The sequence below is a fragment of the Pleurodeles waltl genome, chromosome 4_2, assembly GCF_031143425.1.
Source record: "Pleurodeles waltl isolate 20211129_DDA chromosome 4_2, aPleWal1.hap1.20221129, whole genome shotgun sequence".
NCBI lineage: Eukaryota > Metazoa > Chordata > Amphibia > Caudata > Salamandridae > Pleurodeles > Pleurodeles waltl.
This window is the reverse complement of record NC_090443.1, coordinates 688984067-689011421: the sequence shown is the minus strand read 5'-3', so window position 1 is coordinate 689011421 and position 27355 is coordinate 688984067. Positions and strand designations below refer to the sequence as shown.

At 43.5% G+C, this 27355-nt stretch overlaps 1 protein-coding gene across 1 annotated transcript in view; it reads right to left on the bottom strand.

Moving 5' to 3' along the window:
• Positions 1-753: 753 nt before the first annotated feature.
• Positions 754-27355, bottom strand: part of LOC138293926 (atrial natriuretic peptide receptor 2-like) — a 445904-nt gene continuing 419302 nt past the window's right edge. The window contains 4 exon segments of the mRNA XM_069233205.1: positions 754-879; positions 964-1083; positions 14834-14935; positions 15043-15091. Coding sequence (XP_069089306.1) covers positions 754-879; positions 964-1083; positions 14834-14935; positions 15043-15091 — 397 coding nt within the window.

Here is a 27355-nt window from a genome sequence, read left to right as displayed (position 1 = left end):
GGTAATTTCTCACCTGAGCAACACTCTAAAAGGAGCAGTGAAACAATGGTGATCAACCATAGGAACCTGAACAGCATAGATGAAGTAGAAGAGTGCACACTGATGAAAAGTGAAACAAGCTGTGACAAACCAATGACGGTGGCTCCACCCTTTTGGTTTTGTCAAAGATTGTTTCACTTCGTCTGGGTTTTTCCAAAACCTTATTGTTGGGGAAGCTTCTGTGCACTCGTCAATGTAAAATAAATATAAAAACAGTGGTTAAAAGCAAAAATATATATTTTGGCCCAAAAAACAACCATTGCCCTATCGTCGTAGAAGTCTCTAGCACTGACAGAAACTTCTTTGTGTGTGGATGTGCTACCTGTGAAACGGCAGAATGTGCTCACTCACAGTGAAGTTAGCCAACAACTGAAGTTGGCTGACCCCTTGTCACATGCTGTTTGATGCAGTGGTGGGAGAAAGATGAGAATGACACAGTAACAGCCCAAAGGATGAAGAGAGCTGGCTGAAAGTCCTTTAAGTAATTGTATTTTACAAATAACTTTAGTTACACCAAAAGGTCTTGGTCAATGCTCGACTTAAAAAGCATCAACTTTATGCAGGAGGTGGAGTAGACTAACTCGCAGTAAGTACATGTGATGGATGACTATACTTCTTTAATTAACACCAGCATTATTATTTTGTATTCACTCTCCCATTGCTGACTCCGGTAAATGATGTAATACATTCAGGATGCTTACTTGTAATTCCTCTTTACTGAAATAAATACAAAATGCTGCACTTACTATAAAGCAAGCGATCAGTCTTTTGCTTTTCTTGCAGAAGATCCTGAGTCCTTTCAGCTACGATGCTTTCCAAGTGCTTGCTGTACTTTTCCATCTGTGTACAAAGAACAGTATTTGGGTTACACCCGGAAGTACTTCAGCGAGCACGTGAAAACAAACCAAAATGTCCCCCACTCACCAAGTTCATCATCATGTCCACTGGACTCAATTTGTGCGGGTTCATTCTCGCCAAGATTTTCTTGATTTGCTCAAATGATGGCCTCATCATAGGGTTATGGACCCAGCACTTCTTTATCAGCTAAAATGCATGCATTTCATTGATGTTATTCACGTTATGCATTCAGAACCACTTTAGAGATGCTTTGCAAGCTACAACTGGCTGACCTAAATCATACACATTTAATGGCCTTATTATTTAATCAAATACATTTCCTCAATCAATTTTTCCTTTCAGCCTTAAGAGCATCGAACTGACTCCCATAACTATCCCAGCCTGTCCGGAAATTCGCAATAAATTGCCAACGCTGCAATAAGAAAGGCTAAGGAGACGTGCAATTCATCCTAAACTGTATTTATTTTTACAGAATGGATTTCATACTTACAGCGATAAGTAATGCAACCTCCCACTGGGACTTCCTCCAGGTAAAAGTACAAATAAATTCTGATGATTAAACTAGTAAAATGCCAAACAAATGGAAAGAGCGTTGATGTTAGACAAGGCCTGTTGTTTGCTTTCTTCAGTTTGGAACAAGCTGGATGTTAGAGTTTATGGTAAATCCTAGAGTAGGCCTCAGAGACCCTGATTACGAATCAGGCAGTGCTTAATTTGTGCTTGTTGTTTCCGCTGCGGATCACCTGCACTTATTTTTTAGAGCAGGCACTTATTTTTGAGGGCCTGCACTTATTTTTCTGCCTCAGGGATTTACTGCGAGCAAGAGACACACATGGGAAAGACTTAGGAAGGGGAAAACGAGAAAGTGTCACAGAGGGAGAAAGCAGAAAGCTGCAAGAGTGAGCTGAAGGGCAGGGAGTGGCTGTACATAGATTAAAAAGGCCCGAGATGGCTTCAGGATTCAGCTGTCTCAGCATTCCCTGTTCGCACATTTAATTGTAGGAACTGCATGTTAAAGAGGAGGGCTTTGGGCACCGGCACCTTTTTATTTATAAATTAAGCACTGGAGTCAGGCCGAGCAGAGTTCCTGTGTGGCCCGATCACGACTGTCCTGATGTGTTCATGTCTGTGTTTTTCCGAGTGCGGCAACAACAGACCCGATTTTACTAGCTGAAAATTCCATCCACCCAGACCTCAACCCCTGTTTCCACACTGCATCTTTCTACGACAAGAGGGTAAGGCAGGGCATTGTTCTACTTGCCTTCCTCACCCTCCAAACCACTCTCCTTCCATCCCCACTCAACTAAGAATCCCCGCTCTGGTGAACGACTTGCTCAGTGCAGTAGGTATATGGGAGCGATAAGCACCTTGGGATACAGAATCACATGTGGAATTCCACATGGCAGTTCTGTGCCCACACAGGTATTCCCCATTCTGAGAGGCCTAACTTATGATTGCAGGATGCTGGTGGAGTGTTACCGCTTGGTTCTGCTAACTACGGGCTGTGGAGTCTGCACCCTGCCAGTACCATGAGACTTACAATCGTGTCCAGCGTTTTAAGACTGTTGACCTATAGATCAAGTGGAGAACACGTGTCCAACATTTCCCGATTACAGAAAGCATAATGTGTCTTGGGTAACAGATAAACGGATGATGAGAGAGCTGTATGAGGTCCCATAATCTTACACTTGAGTGCAGCAAATGATTTACCTAAGGTCGACAAGCGGCTTGTAAACTCTTCACAACACATGTAAACTCTGTGTGACCACTTCCTGCAATGAACAAATTCATTTCCACTAAAACTCAAAAACACATTGTGTGTGCGTGGGTTTTAATAATCGATGCATCACAGGCACAACATACTGCAGTTTGTATACAAAATGAGCAGTATGTTATAAATACACAGAGTACTTTAAAAACCTTTTGTATAAACGCCATATAAACGTATATCTTCCATGTTACAAACGTGCTCTGCTACATGCCCACTAACTTATAAAATACTAAGAAAGCTACGTTTAATAACAAGCATTGTCAAATCCAATACGTCTGGCATTAATGTACTAATACATGCAAGCACAGGCTTGCACGCATGCCATTTGTATCCTTTAGTACATTTAAAGCCAGACGAACTGCCTTTTCTGATGCTAGCTGTTCCAAGAGTGAGCAACCCAAGCCTGCAATACCACAGGCTGTTACTAGATGTCCAGAACGTGAATAGCACATGCTTGCAGAACCACAGGCTGTTACTCGGGGTTCCAAGAATGAGTAGCACAAGCCTGCTGTATTACAGGCTGCTACGAGGTGTCCTAAGAGGGATCAGTGTAAAGTACCACAGCCTCTGTACTGACTGTTACTAGCTATCCGAAAATTAAGAGTACAGCAAGGTATTAACACAGCACTGCAAATTAACTGTGATACAACTTTGAACATGTTTAATATAGGAAGCAGTACATATGTTAGAATACTAGATTGTATCTTTAACAACACTATGTTAAAGAATAACCACATCCTTAGAAGAAGGACTTCAGTGAAACATACCACCAGCAACGTCATACAAGATCACAGTAGTGCATTTTGCCAGCGTCACAGAATAAGGACCTCAATCTTTAGGAGCAGCACACGCATAATGAGAAGAAAATGGCTAAAGCGAATTTGGTAATGAAGCAAGGGAATGAGTAAAATAATAATGCAGCTTGTTAGACCTTAAGGTAGAACAGCTTAAGGCTGGTCTACTCCGCAGACCTTTTGCCTTCTCCCACTCTGTTTTGCTGAATTTGTTTTAGTTGTCCTTAGAGCTCTGTGCACTTCACCATTGCTAACGAGTACTAAAGTGCTTGTGCTCACTCCTTAAAGCATTGAAAAATTGACTTACTCCTCATTGGCATATTTAAGTGTTATACCATATGCCCAGGGCCAGTAAATTGAATACTACTGGTGGGCCCATCGCGCTTATTGTGCCATCCATTTTGGCAGTCACTTAAAACATTTCTGAGGCCTGCCATTGCAGCCTCTGTGCCGTTATAAACTGCCAATTCGACTTTGCAAATTAAACCTTTTGGCAAGCCTAAACCCCATCATTTTATTAAAATACAAATCACCCCAAGGATATGCCCTAAACAGCCATAGCACAGGGTGCATTGTATTTACAAAGTTGGACACGTACTTTTAAGTTTTGCATGTCCAGGTAATGAAAAACTCATAAATTCATTTTTCACTACTGTGAGGCCTAATTCTCCCTTAGGATAACATTGAGTTACCTTATCACATTTAATAAGTATTGTATTGTATTGCATAACATTTGTAAAGCGCACTGCGACCAAAAACTGGTATCCTGGCACTGGGATAATTGTTTGAAACAGAGAGGAGATGGAAAAACCCAGAAATAGTACAGAAAAAGAGCAGACTACTGTTTTGGGAAAAGCCATGTCTTCAGGGCTTTCCTAAATTTCAGCAGCTCAGTGTGCGCTCTCAGATTTGCATGAAGCGCATTCCACATCTGAGCAATACATGATAATGTTTGTTTGGGGACAGATAAAAATGTCATGTTTGGTGTCTACATAATTGTACTTTAAAAGCCGTTTCAATGGTAAATTTGGATTTTAAGTCACAATTCTGAAAATGCCACTTGTAGAAATTTGGTATTTTCTTGTCCTAGCCATTTGGTGCCTGAAGCTTGCATCCTAAGTCACATGACCAGGTATAGTTGGCAGTTGTCTATGAATATTTCCCCCAGGCAATAAGACAAAGGGGGATGAGATGTTGGCAGGATGGGCCATCCTGGCAGGATAGGAGGGGTGGAGCTATGCACAGCCCCACTTACATTTCAAAGGAGCTGCCTCAGCACACACACAAAGAACTTCACAGTAGCCTTTTGTAACCACAGAAGCAGTGGAGCCAGTGCAGGAAGGTAGGACATTTGAGAACCATTGGTAGGGGGAAAACTGTCATAAGGTACAAAAACAGGACCCTCACTCAGTCTTCAGTTCACTTCTGGACTTACAGAGGACTGCCCTGTTGCCTGCTATTTACTTCAGAGGACTGCCCTGCCTCACCAAAAGGACTGCCCTGTTGCCTGAAGCCCGTCCTGTGCCTTCAGAGGACTTCCCTGTTTCTTCAGACCTGCTTTTCTGCTGGAACCCAGGACCACCAGAGTGACTTGAAGGTCTAGTTTGCTGGCCTACGGTTCGGAGCTACAGAGACACAAAAAGTTCATAACCTGCCAGATGTACCTGGACCCAGCATGAGTGAGTCCTGACCCACAAAGTGGTGCTTCCCCCTGTTCTGGACCCATAAAGGCAGTGCTAAAAGTGCCCAGACGGCTGAAATCCAAACCCTGGGACTTATAAAATTTTCTGTCAAAGTTACTCTTAAAATCGAGATGAGACTGGGACCCACACGAGATGCATCACTGGTCTGCCTGACTTCACAATAGCTCCCACTACGTTCTCTCAAGCAGCAAATCCTGTTTAGCAGCTGCTCTCTGGAAAGGTATCCAGCCTCCTGGACCCCTTGTCAGATGCAGCCTGCTCCTTTGTCCCACTGGAGATTTTCGACTTCTGAAAAAGAGACTGAGGGGGTCATTACAACCCTGGCGTATGGCGGAGAACTGGCGGTAAGACCGCCAACAGGCTGGCGGTCTTACCTTGGTGTATTATGACCATGGCGGTTACTGCCATGGTCAACCGCCGGTTCTCCGTCCCGCCCACCAGGGCGGAGACGACTGCCGGGCTGGAGACCTGGGTCTCCAGCCCGGCGGCCGTCCGTATACCGCCGGCGGTATTTGGACCCGGCTTACCGCTGTGGATTTCCAGCGGTTTCAACTGCCATGAAATCCATGGTGGTAAGCACTATCAGTGCCAGGGAACTCCTTCCCTGGCACTGATAGGGGTCTCCCCCACCCCCCACCCCGACTCCCTCCCCTACACCCCCCACCACCCCTGCCATCCCCCAAAGGTGGCAGGGCCCACCTCCTTACCCCGACCCCCAACATAACATTACTCACACACACCCGACACGCATGCAGGCACCACCAACACACACACGCACACACCCCGACATACATGCCTACATCCACACACACAGTCAGACACGCACACCCACATTCAAACATACATGCACACATCCATTCAGACATACCCACAGCCATACACGCACTCATTCCCTTACACACAACACCCCCGCAAGCATACAAGCACTCACACACCCCCTCCACATACACACATGCACACCCCCATGCACGCACACAACACACAACACCCCCCCAACCCCCTCCCCTAACGGACGATCGACTTACCTGGTCCGTCGATCCTCCGGGAGGGGACGGGAGCCATGGCGGCAGCTCTGCCGACACCACACCACCAACAGAACACCGCCACGGCGAATCACAGGACGTGATTCGCTGGGCGGTGTTCTGTTGGCGTGGAGGTGGAGCAACCTCCACTTCCCCGCCGCCCGCAAGTATGGCTGTTGGTGGCTCTCCGTCGGAATAATGACGGAGAGCAGCCAACAGTCATAATACGCCGAGCAGCAAACCGCCTGCACAGGCGGTCTTCCGCACGGCGGTCCCTCGGCGGTCTTGCAAAAAGACCGCCGAGGTCGTAATGACCACCTAAGTCTAAACGCAAAAGTCTTCCCTGTCAGTTCAGCCAGCATCTCCCCAAAGATGACACTTCATCCTCATAGAGCGCTGACTGCCTTGCTTCACTGACCTTTACCTTTTCAGACATTATTCTCTGAAATGTCTTTTAAGTCCAAAGGTGAGTCAAGGCCAGGATCTATCCACTTCTTTCATCCAAACCTTGCCCCACTGTGGTTGGCCATAACTGTTGACTTTGACCAGGTCTCATGCGACTAGATGTCCATGGTTGGTGCTTTGATCTTATAGATGCTACATTCCACTAAATACTTTAAAAAAATCATAGCTCCAGTTCTACGGATTACATTTTTGCTGTTTTGGTGTCAATTAATTTATTAAATTCTACTCTATTTTTCTAAATTAATGTGGGTTCTCTTCTGTTCTGTTTTCACTTTTTATTGTTTAAGTACTCGATACATACTTTATACATTACCTTTAAATTAAGCCTGACTGCTTTTGTGCCAGGCTACAAGAGGGTTGAGCACAGGGTAGTTTAGTGAGATGTGTGGTTCACCTTGACAACCATTATGGCTGTTGCTCACACCTAACCTCAACCAACAACCCAGTATCTCACGCAGTTCATCAAGAAAATAATGAAAATGCTGGATATTGTTTTTTAAGATAATCATTATTTCATATATTTTTTCCACTCTAAAAATGATTTTCTTTAAAAGTTACATGACACATAATATAGCCCATTCACATACTTTGAGGCCTTTTTACAAAGTTACAACTTTATTCACCATTTTTCACAAAGAGACATCTGGGAGACTACTTGGAGGCATAATCCCATTCACAGGGATGGAGATCTCCACCACAAGTTTAAACCCACAAATTCCATTCAAGGAGGGTGGATGTTCCAAGGCTTAGTTTGCCCTAGAAGTTTGGAAACGTCAACAAACGGATACATTTGTAGGCATTCCCAAACAGTCCTCCTCCTATTTCAACCTTTGCAAATGTCTTCAAGTTACCATAGCGAAAGGCTGGTGTAACTCCCCTTCCAGGCTGGGAAGGGGAATAGATCACACCTAGATTTGCTGACAGTATGGTGAAAGGCCTTTTGGAAAGAGATAAAAAAATGTTTGGCACATTGGAAAAAAGTGCATTTGCACAGAGAACTTACCACCCCGTGTGGGGTTCTCCACTATGGAAAACTGAATACAGTGTGAATAAGAACTCCAATGTAAAGTCACATGGCCTTACCACAAGCACAACTTAAAACCTGTGTAAGTTTCAGCTTTCCAGGTGTTCTTCTAGGAATGTTTGTCATTTGCAAAAAGTAGGGAAAATATTCTCATATCTGTGTGATCTCCGCTTGTACATATCCTATTTTTTCATGAATTGGTATGATAATTTTTTACTGCATATTTTAAGTAAACATTTGCTTACCATGTAGAATCAATTGCATTTAGAGGGGGAAACCTTTTCTCTAAACAAATAGGTCATGCTCATGCTGAAAAAATTCACCTCGTACAATGAAATTAAAGAATTTTGTCAAGTCGGAATGATAAATTAAACTGCCAGTACCACGAGGGGAGAAATGTTTACTCATGCAAAGCACCCTGCATGAATGCTATTTAGAAGAGTCGTGACAAAAGCTGAATAAAACAGCTACACTGCCAGGTCAAACTTAAAAACGAAATTTAACCCATGTGACTAAAAACACACAAAGAGTTCCATGAGGTACCAAGATATGCAGTACAACTTTGCCACTGAACAGTGAGTGTAGCACTGTTTGACGGAAGGTTAACAACAATGGTCCTTATTTGGATTCGTGAAAAGATGGATTCGGGCTGTTAGTGGGCATTGATATTCTTCAGCGTTGCCAAAGGAAATTCTACCTCAGGGTTTACTCAAAATGCAATTGCTTGCTGGTGGACTGCTAGTTAGAAAGGTGAGGAAGTAACACATTTTCAAGGATCAGCGTATTTGGGAACTGGCTACAATGTATTTCTATAAAAGCACTGGAAATCCAGGATATCAATAATATTGTTGTCATAGTAAGTTACAATTCTGAACCATTAACACAATTATTTTGAAAATAATATGGCAAGAAGAGGGCAGGAACACAACGACGCTGTGCAGCATTGGGCACTTTCTAATTTCAATCCTCTTAATGTAGCCCAGGTGCAACATCCTCCACTCCATAGATTAGCATGACAGAAAGGATGAGAGGCTCACTCAGTTGCAGTGGCAAGGCTGGTGTTGCTAGGCGCTGGCTGATAAAATACAGCATGAGCTCTGGCAAACCTGGCAGCATTTTCAATGGCCCCCGGCCACGACCTTTGGTTTCCATCATTCAGTCTGTGTGAGAGACATTGAAAATACACCACACTCAGATATACTCAAAAGATCTCTTATTACCAAAACATCCCGTCGTTGTCTCATCTAGTTGACTCGTTTTTATCTTATGGTATCCTGCCTGAACTACCTATCTGCCTGATGACCGATCATGTCTGTGACACTCTTACACTCTCACACTTCGGTGATGCATATGTGTATTACCTTATTGGCTTTTGCTACACTATGTTATAATCAAATATTTATTTTACTCATTGCTACTGAGTAGAGTTTGTTTTTTGGACTAGCATCATCAACGAAGATAATGTATGTACCCACCTATGTGAAGCAGGCTTGTACCCTTGTGTATCTAGTATGCACGATGTAAATTAAAATATACATGAAAATAAAAATAAATCTAACAAGTTCCATGTGTGTATAAAACGAAAAGATTGCTTTAATTCAGCTCAGGCAGTGTACGTAGCTGTAATGGCTGCTGGTTGACTCAGGGAGGGGGCATCATGCATAGTGGAATCGCTGGCAACCAGTCCGCCATCCCTCTCCCTGAGGTTCATCGAGAAACAAAGCCAATGCTCCGGGACGTAGGGTGCGTTAGGTTTATTTCAGGGACGGTAGGGTGTGCCAATGGTTTGACGTATGGCAGAGGCGTGCTTGAAGACAACAACAGAGGCGTGTATACTAGGCCAAGGAGAGTGAGTTCTATCACAATTCATACTCTGTTGGTTTGAGTGAGCGAGGGCTCTAATGCCTATGAGGATGGGTAGCAAGCAAGTGATTCCACTCTGAGATCAGCCTGGTTTATGGAGTGTCTGAGCGATCTTACAGATACAGAAACTGCCTGGGTTGTGGGCCTGAAGGCTTAATAAGAACAGATTCGATCAGATGAAGGACTTTATCAGCACTGAATGGTCTACCGAATTGAGGTGGGTGAGTTGGGGGTTTGGATGACATACTGGTCTAGGGAACTTTTAGATTATCTACTTGGCAGAGAACTGTCTGTTGAGCCGGGGAACGGTTGGTTCTCACTTACAAAAAATTTGCAAGGATAGAGAGCGTGAGCTCTCATCTTCAGATTTTTTAAGGGTTTGGATGAGTGAATGCACACTGTGCTGGAGATGTCTCCTGTCACTCAAGCATACGTGAGAGGTGCTACCATTCCTCTCCACTGTGATGTTGCAGGAGCTGTATTTTTCTGAGGGCAGGAATCCTGCATCTCAAATGTTTTTGGTCTGACGGGGATACCTGACCATGGCTTCAATGACAGTTTCTTGCAGCGTGACTTGTACTTGGGGAACATTCCCATTTTCCTGCTCTGTGACAATGCTGAATGGTCGGTTTCTGGGAACTTGTGTGTTGACATGGGAAAGTGTTAACATTTCTGTTAAGCTAAGGTGTACAGATGAAACAAATATTATATAAATTAAATAGTGATGTTGGATCGAAAAAGATGTGAAAGAATTGGGGCCTCGGTCTCGCTCACAATGATCAAGTGAGTTAACACGTCTTTTTAAGTTTAAAAGCATTCTCAAATTACAATTTGCATGGTTCTCCAACTGGTCATGCATTGTTTTGTTTCCTTTAGCAAATCCAAAGCAAATGTATCTACTTGGTAACAGAGGACTTTGAGCCCACAGGACTGAAGTAGATGTAAGTTTCTTAGTGGAGGGAATTTCTAGAATGAATATAGAGTCCACTATTTAGTCATTTTTAGGATTTTTAGGATTCACGATTTTGAAGATTCATTAAAGTTTTTTTGTGTGTTTTGTTTTTAGTGTCCTGCAGTTCTTGGTCCTGAGGAGAAGAACCCTGTAACTCTCTTTGGGTTTGAAACGTATTGACTGCTTACATACACCAGGGAGAATGTATGAAAAAGAAGCTTTTACATATAGGGAATTTTCTTTTGAAACTATCCACACTTTTTAGTCCCTGTTACTAGCCAGTGAACATAATATAAGCTTCCCTCCCCTGGTCTTGGGTGATTGACTAAGAGCCTCAATTGTCAGCTCAATCCATCAAAGGCTTTTGTTAATGGTTAATTTCAGAACTGGGACATCAATATTTATGTAAATCAATAATTTGATGTTGTGTGATTTCTAACAATTTAATGTCTTTAAAAAAATCCATTTTGTTTTTAAATGTGTTATGGGCACCTTAAAACTGGATTTGATGTGAAACATTTTGTTCGTTGTTTCGATGTTCATGACAGATAATGCAAACATGACATATATAAAAAAGTGTTTTTCATAATGATGTAAATAAAACACGATAATTGAGTTGTGTGCTCGCAGAGGTTAACTAGTATTTTGGTGAAGTAACATCAGTACTGGCTTTTGTTTGCTTGCTTGAAACTTTTTGAAAGTTGGCACTTTCTTGACCCATCCATTTGGTGCTTGCAGCCTGTATCCTGAGTCACATGACTAGATGTTGCTGGCAGTTGGTCTTTGTGTTTTGCTCCCAGACAGTGAGACAAAAGGAGGTAGGTGCTAACAGGCTGGGCCATCTCTGAGTTGGTGAGAGGGAGGAGCTGTCACCTACCGAACTTGAATCACATAAATTCTTCCTGAGCACTCTCTGAAAGGCTTTGACAATTGTCTTTTGTGGCCCCAGACAAGCTAGGGCCAGGTAGGGGAAGCAGGAAATTCCAAACGCCTCTGGGGAGGAAACCTTCAGAACCTTTTCCTCCCCCTCAGACCTAAACCTTCAGTACACCTCTGGACCTGTAGAAGACTCGGAAGGACTCCTGTGCTGCTCTGCCAGACAGATTGCTCCACTGCTACCTTGTTGCCCTACTGCTCTGCTGGCTGAGTAAGAAGGACTGAACCTGCATCTTGAACCCAGAACCACCAGAGTGACTCCATGTGCTAGTTAGCCAGTCTCTTGTTCAGAGCCTCAGAGACAGAAAAGGCTCTAAACACCTTGAACCCAGCACCTGGACTCTGTCTGCTGTGAGTCTTTCCCCTAAGTAGTGCCACCCCAGTCGTGGAGCCTTGGAGGTGAGCATGAAGGTGCTCTTCTAGCCCAACCTGTTGTCTAAACAGAACTGACACAGCGTGATGCATCTTCTTACAGCCTTGCATCGGAACCGCTGCAGTGCAGCGCATCCCCTACATAGGGCCCCACGCATCCTTGGAACCAAAGCTACCTGACGCATCTTTGATGCAGGACCTCACATCACAGCCCTGCAGCTTCTCTGAACAGCTGCTGCAAGGATGCAGGACCTTGCATCACAGCCCGCAGCTCCTCAGAACTGCTGCTATGTGCACATTCTCAATACAGGACCTTGCAGCCGCCGCTGAGACAGATCCTTGATGTGGGACTTTGCAATGATCCACAACCAGGATTTAAGGTACTTCATTCAATGGGCCTAACCTATTCTCAGTTCCTGGAATTGCTCCATTGCGGTCAGCCTGAACTTTGTCTCGGTCCATTGTGACCAGGTATCTACAATTGGCACTTTGTGCTTCTGAGCACTATTATCACTTACATTTTTTAAATTGCAAATCTTCGAATCTACTGATTAGATTTTTGTCATTTTAGTGTCAAATGGTTTATTAAGTTTCACTGTATTTTTCTTAACTGGTACAGGCTTTTCCTTCTGTTGTTTATTTTAATTTATTACTTTTTGAAGTACTGAATAAATACTTTACCTATTGCCTCTAAGTTAAGCCTGACTGCTTTTGTGCCAGGCTACCAGAGGGTTAAGCATAGGTTAATTTTGTTTTTATTTCTGTTTCACCCTGATAGAGAATTGTGGTTGCTACTGAGTAGGGGTTCACACCCCTCAACCAGTAACCCAATTTCCTACTGTTACCAATTCTTCAAGATATGCATTGAGTTAGCTTTAGGTATACCTCAATGAGTATTGCTGTCTCACTACATTCTTTTCGGGGTATCATTCAATCCTAATATTACAATGCATGAAGGACTATTTTGCATCTGGGGGTGCACTGAGTCATCACAGGTAAACTTCTTTATATCCTATATGCACTAACTACAGAAACTAAGCATCTTCTGTTTTGTTTGTTTAATTGCAAGTTCCTTATTTAACAGTATAGTCAGGCCTGAACATGTAAGACAGGCATTTTGGCTTTGCCAATGCTTGTTTTTTTAAGCCATTCCTCTATGTTTATCTTTTTACATTAACGAAATTCAAAGACATGGTACCTTTTCTTTGCACAATAAGAATCATATTTTTCTGTGACATGCAGTAAATAAAAAAAGGGTTTGCATCCCTGCTCTAACTGCACCGCCTCCTAGAAAGCAACTATATTGTTCCATTAAAATTATATGCATTGCCTTTTTTACTTTCACGGTTTTATTGCAAACATATGTCTATCACTTTTAGGCAGCAGCAATTTTTCCGTTCTCTTCCTTCTTTGTAATTGTATGGCATATGCATTAAAAAAATAAAATAAATAACCATTGCACCCACTTGCCAGTGCTTGGGACTGAATGTCAGGTGGTAGAGGGTGGACTGTGCCCTCACATGTGTAGGTTCTTAAAATGTTTTTACCTTCACCTTTATCCCTCCTACTTTGCGGAGTTTGTTTTTCTCGGCTTTAGGACTCTGTGCACTTTACCACTGCTAACCAGTGCTAACATGCTTGTGCACTCTCCTTAAAATATGTAACTTTGGCCAGCACCTGATTGGTACATTTAATTTATTGTAAGTCCCTAGTATATAGTATAGCATGTACCCAGAGTCAGTAAGCTAAATGCTACTAGTTGATTGGCAGCACTCACTGTGCCACTCACTCCAGTAGCATGTTAAAACATGCCATTACAGCCTGTAGTGCAGTTCTAAATTGCCATTTTGACCTGGCAAAGCCTAATCCTTCCTTTTTAAGAAAGGTATGTCCTAAAAGCCCATAGGGCAGGATGCACTGTATTTAAAAAATAAGACATGTGGGTTTAGGTTTTGCATGTGCTGGTAGTGAAAGAATCCTCAATTTCTTTTTCACTACTGTAAGGCCTATCTCTCCCTTGGGCAGGGATTAGGCCCTATGCACCTCATGTATTTAACTTATGCTCCATCATGGTCGGGCAAAAGGTTTGACTATGACCCAGTCTTTTGACCAGATACCCAAAGTTGGAACTGTGATCCTTTAGACACTATTTTACACTAAAAATCTGAATAAATGATAACTCTGAGTCTAATGATTAGATGTAATTCGTTTTGGTGTCATTTTGTTTAATAAAATGTACTTCATTTTTCTAAATTGGTTTGGGATTTTTCATCTGTTGTGTTTTCACTTTATTGGAGTGCTGCATACAATATTCACACATTTCCTCTAAGTTAAGCCTGACTGTTTTATGCCAAGTGAGGGTGAAGCACAGGTTAATTTATTGACTTTTGTGGTCACCTTGACAGAGATTGTTATTGTTGCCTGAGTGAGGATTCTACCCCACTCAACCAAGAAATCATTTTCTTACAGTATGGGTGAAGACTGTCTTCTCTTGGGAACACTCACTGGTCTGCTGGGGGAGAAAAAGGGCTATTCTGCACACCTCTTTGGAGGCTGCAGGCGAGAATTATTCTGGCTTGAAGACACACATTTTAGGGACTGGTGCACCCAGATCACTTCTGCACCACTCCTGCACAGTAAACATTTCTCATATTTTTTCCAAATCTTTACCTTATAGTTTTGACATTTGTTTTTCTAATGGCAGTTCCTGTGAGGTGAGTGAGTGACTGAATAACTTTTGTAGCGCACAATGGATTAAAACGCTTAATGGTGCTACTCATATGGAAGCAATGGAAAGGATAAGACAGTGACTTCAGTGTCTGTTCAATTTATATCAGCTTTGCCAGTAAATAAAGCATCATATCTGGTAATGCAGACTGTAAATCTAATGTGAGCAGGTGTAAGTAGCTATCCAAGAGCTACTCTTTGGTTAATCTCACAATATCAGTGAATCACCTTTGCCTTAGAAGATGTTTTGAGCATCTCATTAAAAACAAGTTTTTTAGCGAATCATCTTGCGCTTCTGCAGACTTACCTCTGAATAATCAGCTTTATTGGGACAATACTCATCAGATTTTGCAACAGAAAGGTCAGGCAATGGAGGGCACCATGTCTCATCTTTAAGGTTTATATGCCCCTGGTAGGGGGAAAAAAAGGATCACAGTTAATTTTAATATACATGCGTATTACTAAATCAAATATCTATATAAAACGTACAGTTTTTGGATATACCTTACTGCTTACCTCAAATGGATCACATCGGCTGGCAATCTCCACGAGAATAGTTGCATAGCTGCAAAAAGCAAAGAGACAAGGATGTTAGTAATTAGTACGTGCTTGTATCCCGCAACGAGGTTCTGAATACAACTCGCCCACAAAATTGTGATCCCTGCACACACACCTTTCTTCTTCAGGGATCACAACTACAGATGCTGTGGCACACTACAGTGCTTAATTTGAGGTGATGGGAGCAAGCGGGGCTCACCATTGCTCACTTTTTGGGGCCCTGCACTTATTTTTCATCATCAGACTTTGGAAGAGAGAGAAAAACACAAAAGGGGGAAGAGGGGGAAAGAGAAAGACGGGAAAACAGTGACAAAGGCAGGAAACTGGGATGAAAAAGAACCAGTACAGTGAGGTTATGAGGCAAGGAATACTTGGTTGTGGATTGATAAGGCATATGGTGGCATCAAGGCTGTGCAGTCTTTGTATTCAGTACTCCTCGCTGCAGGATTCTGAGCAAAACTTTTATCCCTGGCATTTATTCTTTTAGAAATTAAGCTATCGATGCACACCCTAATTATCCTTATGCAATAAAGTATGCACCCTTAATTAAATTTCAGGAGGTCAAACCTTCTAGAGATTAACAGGGGAAAAAGGCCCGGTCCTTACCTGGTATTGCAGACTTTGGTGCTGTAAGCACAAAAATCCTCATTTTATTTCTCAAAACGTCAAAATAGGTGCAAATTACGGCACCCGATAAAGTCAAAACCTCAGAGTGTCATATGTTATTGGGCGCAACGAATTCCAAGTATTCCTCGAAATCAGGCTGTAAGTGGTGTATGGCGACCCTGTTACATTTACTACACAAAGTTACACTCACCAATGTAAGGGAGAGATATGATCAAGTAGAAACCACCTTTGGTTTAAGATATGGTCAAGAGTGATAGGTATATGCAGGAAATTCTTGAATAAGTAGAGGGAACTTGAGAAAGTTTACAATGCTTAAAAATCTGTTTCTAAATGCATTTGTATGCTGACATTCAATTTTATGCCATACCACTGCACAAATTGAGTCTTCTACCTGACAGTTAAATATAGAAACTATATGGGGAAGATGACATTTGACACTTTTATGCGGTTTACCTAGTTTCTGAAAGTAGAAAACAAACATTCTGTATAATCACCTTCACAACACTCCCTTAAGCCATACATGAAAGAATTTTGCGCCAGAAATAACACATTTAGAAGCTGTAGGTACGCCTATTTCCACTAAAGATAAATGGGAATCATTTAAAATCTGGATATCTGGGAGCGATCTGCTATAGATCCCATTTGGACTACCATGATTTTAGTGTCAACACTCTCATTCAATGCAGGATATACAGAGGTGTTTGACCTGGCATCCTTGCCGTGGTCTCCCCTGTCTTTTTTGCCTCCGCTTCCCATGTTTTGACTGTGTGCTGGACTCTGTTTTGCTGTTTTTGGTACTCTGGGCACTTTACCACTACTGACCAGAGCTAAAGTGCAAGTGCCCCTGTCTAAATTATATGTGTAATTGTTTTTTCCATCATTGGCCTATTCGATTAACTAGTAAGTCCCTAGTAAAATGCACTAGAGGTGCCCAGGGCCTGTAAATCAAATGCATGCTACTAGTGGGCCTGCAGCACTCGTTGTGCCACCCACATTAGTAGCCCTGTAAACATGGCTCAGACCTGCCACTGCAGTGTCTTGGTGTGCAGTTTTAAACTGCCATTTCAACTTGGCAAGTGTACCCACTTGCCAGTCCTAACCATTCCCTTTTTATAAATGTAAGGCACCCCTAAGGTAGCCCCTAGGTAGCCCCATGGGCAGGGTGCAGTGTATGTTAACGGTGGGACATGTAGTGATGTGTGTTCCATGTCCTAACAGTGAAATACTGCTAAATTCAGTTTTCACTGTTGCAAGGCTTATCTTTCTCATAAGTTAATATGGGGGCTGCCTTTAAATATCCTTAAACTGCAGGTTTCCTTTGAGAGCAGATAGAAATGTGGAGTTTGGGGTCTCTGAACTAACTATTTAAAAATACATCTGTTAGTGAAGTTGGTTTTTAGATCGTTAGTTTGAAAATGCCACTTTTAGAAAGTAGGCATTTTCTTGCTTTAACCATTCTATGACTCTGCCTGTTTGTGGATTCCCTGTCTGGGTCTGACTGACAGTTGGGCTGTTTGTGAATCTCCTCTAGACAGTGACACAAAGGAAGCTGGGGTGTAGCCTGCATATCCTGATGAGCCATCTGGGCTAGAGTGGAGGGAGGAGTGGTTACTTACACCTGAATGGGCTGTGTCTGCCATCACACAATGCAGTCTCCAGCCCCCTGGTGTGTGTCTGGGGTCTGGCCTGGGCAAGGTAGGATCCTGTAAACAACAGAGACTCCCCTTTGAAGTTTGACTACTTCAAAGTCAGAAAAGGATATAAGTATAACCTAAGACTTTAGATCACTTCTGGGCCCAAGAGGAACCTCTGCCAAGGAGAAGAGCTGAAGAGCTGAGGAGAAGTGTTACCCCTGCCTGTGACTGTGGTTTCTTGGGCTATCATGCAGTTGCTGCTTCTGCCTGTGAAAGAAGACAGAGACTGGACTTTGTTGTGTATTCCTGCTTGAAGAAGAATCTCCAAAGGCTTGAACTGAGCATGCTTCCTGTTTTAAAGTCTCAAGCCCATCAAAGACTTCCTCTGCCAGCACCTGGACTCTCTGCTGAGACTCAAAATGCCCTTCCAAGTGGTGCCCTATCCAGATCCAGTCCCTGGGCTCTTGAAAGGTGAAGTTGGCAGAACAAGAGCTGAAATCCACGTGCAGAATGCCGTGCGGGGAATTTTCGATGGACCATCTGCAACTCGGCTGATAAATGACGTGCCACCCGCTTTGTGGCTAAAATCGACGCTCCACCTGCATCCCAGCTGGGAGATCAATGCATCGCGGCTGGAGAAACGACACAACAACAGGCTGCTGAGAAAGGTGCAAACTCCATGCAGCGCAGTTTTCTAACACAGTGCAACCGGATTTCTCACCCATCGTCCCTGGGCATCAAAGTCATCGTGAATCGATGTGGATCCTAGGTGCCTCGTCTGGAAATTGACGCATCGCTCTCTTGCAAGGGAGAAAAATGACACATCGCCTATTCAACCGGAGAAGAAACAATGTACGGCCTTCCTTGCGAGTAAGGAATTGATGCATTGCTGACTTTTCTGATGCACGCTCATCTGTGTGGCTTTATTTTTTAAGCAAACCAGGTACTTTGTGTAAAATCAACGTTTCCATTGTTTTCTATGGAGTAAGCCTCTTATTCTTTTAAAATTCATATCTTGACTTGTGTATGTTGGATTTTTGTTGATTTGGTTTTGTTTGATTTAGATAAGTATTACCTATTTTTCCAAACTGGTGTGCTGTCCATTTTGTAGTGTTTTCACTGTATTATTGTGTGTGTTGGTACAAATACTTTACACATTGCTTCTGAGATAAGCATGACTGCTTTTGCCAAGCTACTAAGGGGGAATGCAAGGGTTATCTAAGTGTGTTTCTCCATTACGCTGACTAGGGTGAGGGTCCCTGCTTTGACAGAGTGCAAACTGACTGCCAAGCATAGACCGCATATCTAACACGAGATATGCTAGGACAAACGTTGTGCAATAGAGTAAGAAGGAAGAACTAAATGCAAGGATTCTTCAGCTATGCATGAGAAAACTCCTAACAGAGTGCAGAAATTTCCCTGTGGCACATTGTGAATTTGATCCTGTTGTGTGGGACTGTAATGCCACTTATCCAGGTGCAAAGTTAGTGCCTGCACACTACAGTTGTTTTATTTCCTCCTATCACACTGTTTAGCTTACTTCAGCACTGTGTTCTCAAACAATACATTGTTGCTCGCTCTGTGCTTAAGTCAAGGATACAGTCTGGTACATTGCCGCTAGACGTGGTAGAAGTTTAGTCTTTATGGTTCGTAGAAAGTACACATCCTTACGTAGGGACGTTTCTTAGAACACCGGTGTGTTGGTTATAAAAACACTTTCCAGTCCTGATACACGTAAGAGGGAGATTCCAACCAGGAACCCAAAACTAGATGCTGACTGCCCTGTTTCAGATGCTGATCCAGTTCACAGGCCTTTGCTCAGGTATGAGGGTTGATGTCCTCCCGGGGGAACCAGAAAGGCAGGCTTAGAGCTTCACATGCTGTGCTCAAAATATAACCTAGAGAGAACATAATTTAGTTGCAATATGATAGCCTTATCACTCTCCTTGTTACTATTTCAATCCTACTGTGTTGTATGGTTCTGGTTATTGCGACTCACGCTTGTTATCTAAAATGCAGTTGTTTTATTAAACCAATCTTTAAAACTCAAACTGCCTTTGTCATTTATATATGAGACCGCACTTTGTATGAGAGAACTGGTTGTGACCTGAGTGGCCACGACTTCCCTGGGAAGCACTAAGATGTCATGCGCTCGGCTGCCCAATTGTCTCTTCCCTTTGGGAGAGATGAGGCACTGATAGTTAGCCGGAGCATAACCCGGATTTGGGGTGACAAGGGTCCTTCACCGTGGGTCAGACTTAGTCCCCCACACTGCGAACGATCCCGCCGCCCAAAAATCCAGTAGTCTCATTAAGATAATGAGAGCCTACGCGACACTAGCTCATACATTTGCAAGGGGGTATGATCCATGCAAATAAGGAAATAACTTTGCTTATTTGTCTCCATCATATTACAGATGTAGGTGCACAAACAAAAAGATCCCGGAGGGAAGTGCTAAGTGACATATTTAGTGCTCTTCAAAAGGGATGGTTTGAGATGAGAAGGGGCAGAGAAGATCCTAGTGTCACAGACCATTCTCTCTTAATGGGAGTATCTGTACCCCTCCCACAATAGTCCTGTGTTTAGGCAACTTCAGGAAAAATATTTAGCTTGGGATTGGACTCAGTTTGGTTGGCAGGGGTGCAAATACTAAACTAGGTAGAGAGCGGATCATGTGTAGGGGAACTAGGGCATGAAAGTGGAAGAAAGATGGGCTGCAAGCTCAAAACAAACATAAAAGTCACACACAAAGAATGGAAAAGGATGCAGAACTGGAATCTGGAATAATAGCTATTACTAAGTAATTGACTAGGTAATGGGAGGCAGACAAACAAGGATTCAAATGGCATGCTTAACAATAGAGCGAAGGGGAGCAAGAGCATAATGTGGATGACTAACTAGGAGAGAAGAGCAAGTCAAAGCGCAAAAAGCGAAGCGTAGAAATACTGGCCTTGGGGGCTTGGATGTTGAGAAAGGTGCAGACATTTTACACGGTGTGCAGGTATTAGCAGCAGGAGGAGGGACAGAGATGGAAGGTCCTCAAATGCAAAAAATATCAATTGAGCTTTTGAGTATGAAGTTATTCATGACTAGACAGAAGTCAGGCAATCAAGGTGGCATTATCAGAGAGGAGACTAAAGAGGAGAAAGAAAAAAAGATCTGCGAGTCATCTAAAAAAGCAGCAAGAGAGACCAAAGGAAGAGAACAGATAGGGCAGAAAATAGTGTGAATGGAAAGGAGTAAGGGGTTCAGGGCAGTGCGTTAGGGAAAACCATAGCAAAGGGGAATGATCAGGCTATGGTAAGGAACTAAAAGACCTATTTTCTAACAAGCATGCCAAGGAGAGAAAGGGAAGAGATCAGGATCAGGCAGTATCAAAAGCACCAGAAATGCTGTGATGGTTTCATACAGGAAATTAGGTGTGCTGAGCAGAGGTTAGTGACTGGTGGTAGGGAAGCCTTGTTGGAGTGAGCAATGTAAAAGTCAAATGAAGGGGGAAGAGAAGAGACTAAATAATAGAATTCATGTATTTATAAATCTTTATTGTGCACTATTACGAAGCAGCATACTTATACTAACTATGACTATGGCACTAGAAAAGGCAAAACACTAAGAAAGTAAACAGTAAACACACGTCATATACAATTTTCTGATGCTGGTAGTATTAAACATTGTTGTTAAAGTTACGTTAAAAGTGAACATTTTTGTAAGTGTTAGCAAGTCTTCCATGAATACTTGTGGAAATGGCACTTTCTGCAGGGTTATCCCCAGACTTTTTACCTTCATTGTTTTCTAACCTGGTTTTCACTGGCTTTAGGACTCTGAGCACTTTTTTACTGCTGATCAGTGCTAAAATGCATGTGCTCTGTGTCTAAAACACTGTAACATTGGGTTTCTGGTGATTGGCATATTTGATTTACTGGTAATTCCCTAGTAAATTGCACTATGCGTGCCCAGGGCCTGTAAGTCAAATGCTACTCGTGGGCCTGCAGCACTGTGTTGATGGGCAAGATAATAAGGGATCTTTGTTTATGAATGATACATTTTTATACTCAAACAAAATCGCACCGCCGTTGTTAAGATTCCCCCATCGTGAACTCTCCATCTACTCCAGCATAAAGGTATTTGGTCAAGCAGGCTCTGCAGCCCAGACCTGAAGGTTAATGACTGAGAGGTCACAGGTGGGTAACATTTAGCTGAAAGAAAAATACACACACAGGACGACTTAGATTAAGATCCCACAGATAGGCAGGTACACTACAATAGTCCTAAAAGATTGTCTCCAATAAAGCAAACCCATCCAGAGGGACATGGACATTTCAAAACACGATGAAGTTAGGCTCCACATGTAGTTAGGTACACCTAACCAATCAGGATGCATCAAACACAGCAGACAAGGTGACCACACACCCCTCCGGCCAGACATCTGGACAAGAACTCACTGGCCCACATTTGTATCCAGTCTCTCTCTGGAATTTATGTTCATGACTCCAGGACAGCTGTTCTCATTTTATAGTTTTATGGCCCCCGAGCATGGTATAAAATGTGTTCCGAACTGATGTACTCCGAGAAACAGTCCTCAGACCCAATTTAGTAGCATCTCTCCCGGCCGTAATGCATGACTAAACAAACTGTTTCCTGCTCTGCCAGACACATCTTGTTTTTATTTTTTGAGGTAAAATCTCATTTTAAGCAACATTTTGGCAAGCCAGCCAGGAGAGATTGACATCTCGGATCCAACTGCAGCCAAAAGGAAGAGGACTCTGCCCTGACGGATTCGCAATTGATTGAAAGTTCTGCTGAATCCGCGGGGCGAACGTCCGTTCTTTAGCAGCCGCCTAAAGAGTAAGAGACCGCATCTGATCTTTAGTCCTAGTGCCTGGCGTGTGGTAAACTAGGAAACCATAACCCGCTGGTAGTTATCTTTTCGATAGTCAGCATCAGGAAGGGTGAAAATTGTGTTATATTGTGTTGGTGGCTGACCTCTTGGACTGCTGGGTGTGATGCAGAGTTATGCATAGGATCTGGGTGTGACACAGAGTTGAGATCTATATTTTAAGGGGTGTCTATCCGCTGATCTGGTGGCTATACACAGTAGTACACTTATTCCCAGAGTGTGCTAAATAGGGCGATCGCTTGGACCACTGGGCGTCATAGAGTCAGTGCACATAGGCTCTGGGTGTATTATAAGTCCCTTGTCTCAATCTTAGGCTAAGGTGGTTATCTCAGCGCTATCAGTTTCCTAACACTGTTAGGGCCATATGTACGAAAGCTTTTTCCCATAGACACAGAATGGGTAAAATCCTTTGGTACATCTGGCCCTTAGTGTCTAAAAGAAGTGAGAGGTGTTTTTGCTTTGGTACCCGAAGGGTCTGGGTGATATAGGGCCCACATCTCAATCTTATTAGGCTAAAGAGGTTATCTCAGCACTATTAGTTTCTTAGCACTACTGGTGTCTGAGAGAAGTGAGAGGTGTGTTCGCTTAGACCGATGGGTGTTACGCAGATGGTACGCAGGACCCCTGGGTGTGACATACGCAGGACCCTTGGGTGTGACATAGGGGAAATTCAGGCGTTATGGAACTAGAACGATTGGAATCCTGGAAAATAGACATAGCTTATGTTTTTGTCAAGAACCGGTATATAATCCTAGAAGTAAGTCCCTTCTTTGTCCAGGCAAATTGTTATAATCCTTTCCCTTGAGCTGGTTTTGACTAGAATATCAGGCTCCCCAAATTCCTGAACAGTGCAGAGCTTCCTTTAGCCACGGGATAACATGCGCTAGGAGTGGGCATGGCTAAAGCTTAGCAGACGGGCCAGTCCCTGATTTCTTTTTATGGGCCTAGTCCGTTAACACCTCTGCCAGTTGGAGTAGTGTTCTTCTGGTATTGTGATGCTGGTGGATCAATGCAACTGTGTTTGTCCTAAATATTGTATATTGTATTTTTGTCAAACTTTATGTGTAATGAAGAGAATTGGTAATTCACACAAAATTGTTGTTTGATGCCAAAGTAATGCTCGCTATTTTGTCGACACATTTCTAATGTTGCAGTGAATTAATGATTGCACTTTTTCTAGGGGTGTGAATCTTCATGCATTGTTTGTTAAAAGTTTATTTTGATGTATCTGTGAATACCATTGATAGTATTAAGCTCATTGAATGCCTGTGTGTACCTATCCTCCCCCACCAGATTAGAGTTGGTAAAACCCCTTGTAAATATTTCCCACTACTGGAGTAGATCTAATAATGCTTGTACATATTCCCCCCTGTAGGAGGAAAAATATTCTTAAATAAAAAAGTCTATAAATATAGAAAAGACAAATGTTTTTAGATAAAGAAATCTTATAAACATAGACAGATAGAACACGTGCAACTAGATCCCCTAAAAATGTAAAAGTGAAAGAGTTACAGGAGACTACCCAACTCCCACCACGGAGACCCTCTAGAGCACATGAAGAGAAAGTTCCCCACACAGACACAAACTTATCAAGTCTGGTATGAGTTGTACACGCATACCAAGGCACACACGTACCATTGACCTAAAGGCATAACTTTCGATACCAACACAATTGAGCAAACTATAACCTACAAACAGACAAAGTATACAGGACAGAAGAAGGAGAAACGGGAAGCAATATTGGAACTATGGGCCATCTTTGAGGAGGCCCAGGCCGATAACCTTGAACCACCTTCAGCAGGCAAGTCATCCATACCTCCCCCCACCATATATGAGCACATAGGTGCTTTCCCTGTAGCCTGCGATCCCTGCATTGATATACGCTAAACCACCCACTGAAGGAAGTCAAGGGGACCCCATCGGACAAATTAGAGAACAGTGGGGGCAAGAGACAGGACAACCATGGACCAATACAGGCCCTTAGGTCGTCTTCTTCTATAATGTCCTAAACAAGGGACTGCCCGCCGATATACAAAGTGGTTTGGACCCACATTCTACACTTCCACAAAAGAAAACAGGAAAGAGAAAGGGAAAAACAGGAGCAGGCCCAGAGGGATAGTGCTAAGCTGGTTCAACATAAGCTGAGATAAAACTCCTTCAAGGGGGCTATGTTGGCCGCAAGTGTACAAATGGCACCAGTCATGAAGGGCGCTCCACCACACAACCCCAAAGTGCTTCAAGGGAGCTACAATGACAGACAGCAAGGTGCATGGGAGTATCCAAACTCCATACAATGCTATTATTGTAAAAAACTGGGCCACATGGTCAACATGTGTCACCTAAGAGCAAACTATGCACAAAAGTCAATGGGCCGAAGCCAAGCCCCGCAAAAACCCCACCCGCAAAATCAAGCTCAGGGAAATCAAAATCTGAGTACACCTTATGTTCAGCTGCAGGGAAACTAGCCCACTGCCATACCACCACAGCAGGGTTCAGGTAGTTGGACCAGCGCAAGGCATCAGCAGCTGCAGATAGGGAACCCGGGCCAACAAGGACCAGGGCCGCATCCATGACAGGGAGGAGTAGCTGTTTGGGGAGAAAATACCTTTGCGTAGGCACTGTACACAAGTGTAGTAAACCTTAGTAACCCCATGATGCACGCTTGTGCTTCACACACACCTTAAAATTCACTGAGGTAAGACTACAAGAAAGAAAAGAAAGTAGTAGGGATCCAGGTGTCCTTGATGGAATTCACTATTTAGGATGCTGTGCGGCTGTCGATCCGGTATCCTCACTGAAGTTCGCCATTTATGGTGCCCGCCAGAGCCCAGGACCACTCTGCTGCTGATCTCCCAGGGTGGGGCTAACTAACCACACCACAGGGGGGCAGTTTCATGGGGGCAAGACTGCACTCCAGCCACCTCATAAAAGCAGGCACCCCAGGTTCTACAGCCCACAGGCAAATGGGATGGGACCTGGATTATCCAAATGTTTCTCATTCCCGTACCCCAAGCCAGGACCAAGGGTGTTAACTCCCAAACAGCATTATAGTCTCCATAAACCTCCAAACTAAGCAGGGGTCCCCATTCTAGTTTTAAAATAAGTGATCCCACTGTGCCAGTAGCCAAGCTTTCCGTGCGCTTTGGGTAATGGAAAACCTATAATGCTCGCAGCGCACACATGAGTCCAGCAGAAATATTGCATAGCGTCAAATGAGCAAAGTGGGTGGATCATCAAGACATCCCGCCGCCCTGTCCATTCCAATAACTCGGGCGACATCCAACGAGTTCCCGGCCTAGCTTCAAACTCCCCGTACACAATGCCTTTTGCATCCGCCTTCACCTCAGGACTTCCCCACAGCAGCCTGAAAACCGCTGGCCCAGAAAATATATGGTCAGAGGGAGAGAGGGGTGCCAGGGAAAGGAGCCCAAAATCACCCATCTGTAAGTTTAATGATAAACACACAAGGCCTCACACCATATTTAGGGAGCAATGATCCCAAATTCGGACGCCACCAAGGCACAGACTCAGGGAACCCCAGAGAGACTCTCCAACCCCGTCCATGTGACAACAGTTGAGCTTGAGATGTCTGGCAAAATGTACAAGAGCCCAACGAAGGAGCCCAAAACTAGTCTGAAGGAAACATTGAGAAAAGGGCATAGAAAAGACACCTGGAGCCTCAAGGGTGGGTCACACAGCATACCGCGTGCTGGGACCAGATTGGGTGCACACATGATCTCAGGGCACATTGTCATTGCTGATCTATGCTCAGTATGACACACCTCCTCTTTCACATCCCCCTCACACACGCAGGCCCAGTCACCGCCCCACTCTGATGTCATTTCCCATGTGCACACTAGGGCAATGAAGGGCTGGTGGCACCAGCAAAACACCAGTTAAGGTTAGAAACTACTCGATCACCCCTATAACACATACCCCTCCAATCTTACATTTTGTCAGGCACAGAGAAAAGGGGAAGGAAACCCAACAATGTTTAGATAGAAAAAAAAGAGAATGACATATAAAATAAAATGTCTATAAAAATTATTACTATTTTCCTCCGAAACAAGGTATCTCGATTGAGGCCACCCTCTGGTGCCCCACCAAGAGCACAGGAAACACAGAAATGCTTCCAGATTAATTTGGCAACATACAAAATGCAATGTTCTCTTCTCTTATGACATATTGCCCAACAGGTTTGTAGTTGAGCCGCTTATGTGCACCACTTCTGCAATAGACCAATGCCCTCCCAGTGGCTGTACCAGCACAAGTACACCCAGCAGGATAGAGAACAAAATACTTTTTCACAAGAAAACTCTTGCATTAAGTGCTACAACACCCCCCCAATGGGGTCTCATACAACACCTTGCCTCAAAGACTTTTCTAACTTTCCCCAACCAGTTGTCTCGTCGCAAAGAAGATCATGGTTGTCTCTTCATTGGAACCACTTAGGAACCTAAGATGTTTCATAAATTATGTACCATTATGCATTTTACCTTCTCTGTGTGATGGAGATGCTACTGCATCCTTGCATCTCCAAAGAGCAGTCCAGTCTAATGGATTCTATTCAGAAATTGTCACCGCGTTTGCATAGGGACCTCGCGCATGTCCCCTTTAATTACACCACACCCCATACCACCATCCCACACACACTACACAGCAAACTTTTACACAACAAGTGGTATCAGCACATGATCGCAGTGGATGCTAAAACACTATCCGGGTCATGTTATGTCTATTCAATGATATTGCAGGAGCAGATAGACTTTAAATATCCCAAGAGTGGCCCCTGAGAAAGCAAAATGCCTCCTCCATCTGTAACTATGTAGAATTAGGGCTAAGTTGCAACAGAGTAGAGCAGGGCACCATAGGCTAATGGTGAACAAAATCCGCTATAAAACCAATCCTACAGCACTCACTCTACCTTTTTACCAATACTAGCAACATCCAAACTGAGCTAGACAAGCAGTGGCTGCTGCCACAAATCTCAAGTGTGGGGAAGGGGGAGGGAATGGGGATTAGGGAAATAATAAAAAAACATACTTGTCCTCCCTCCAATGCTGCCGGCTGCCTCACTCCTTTTCTCTCCTATTCCTGATGGTGTCCCTGCAGT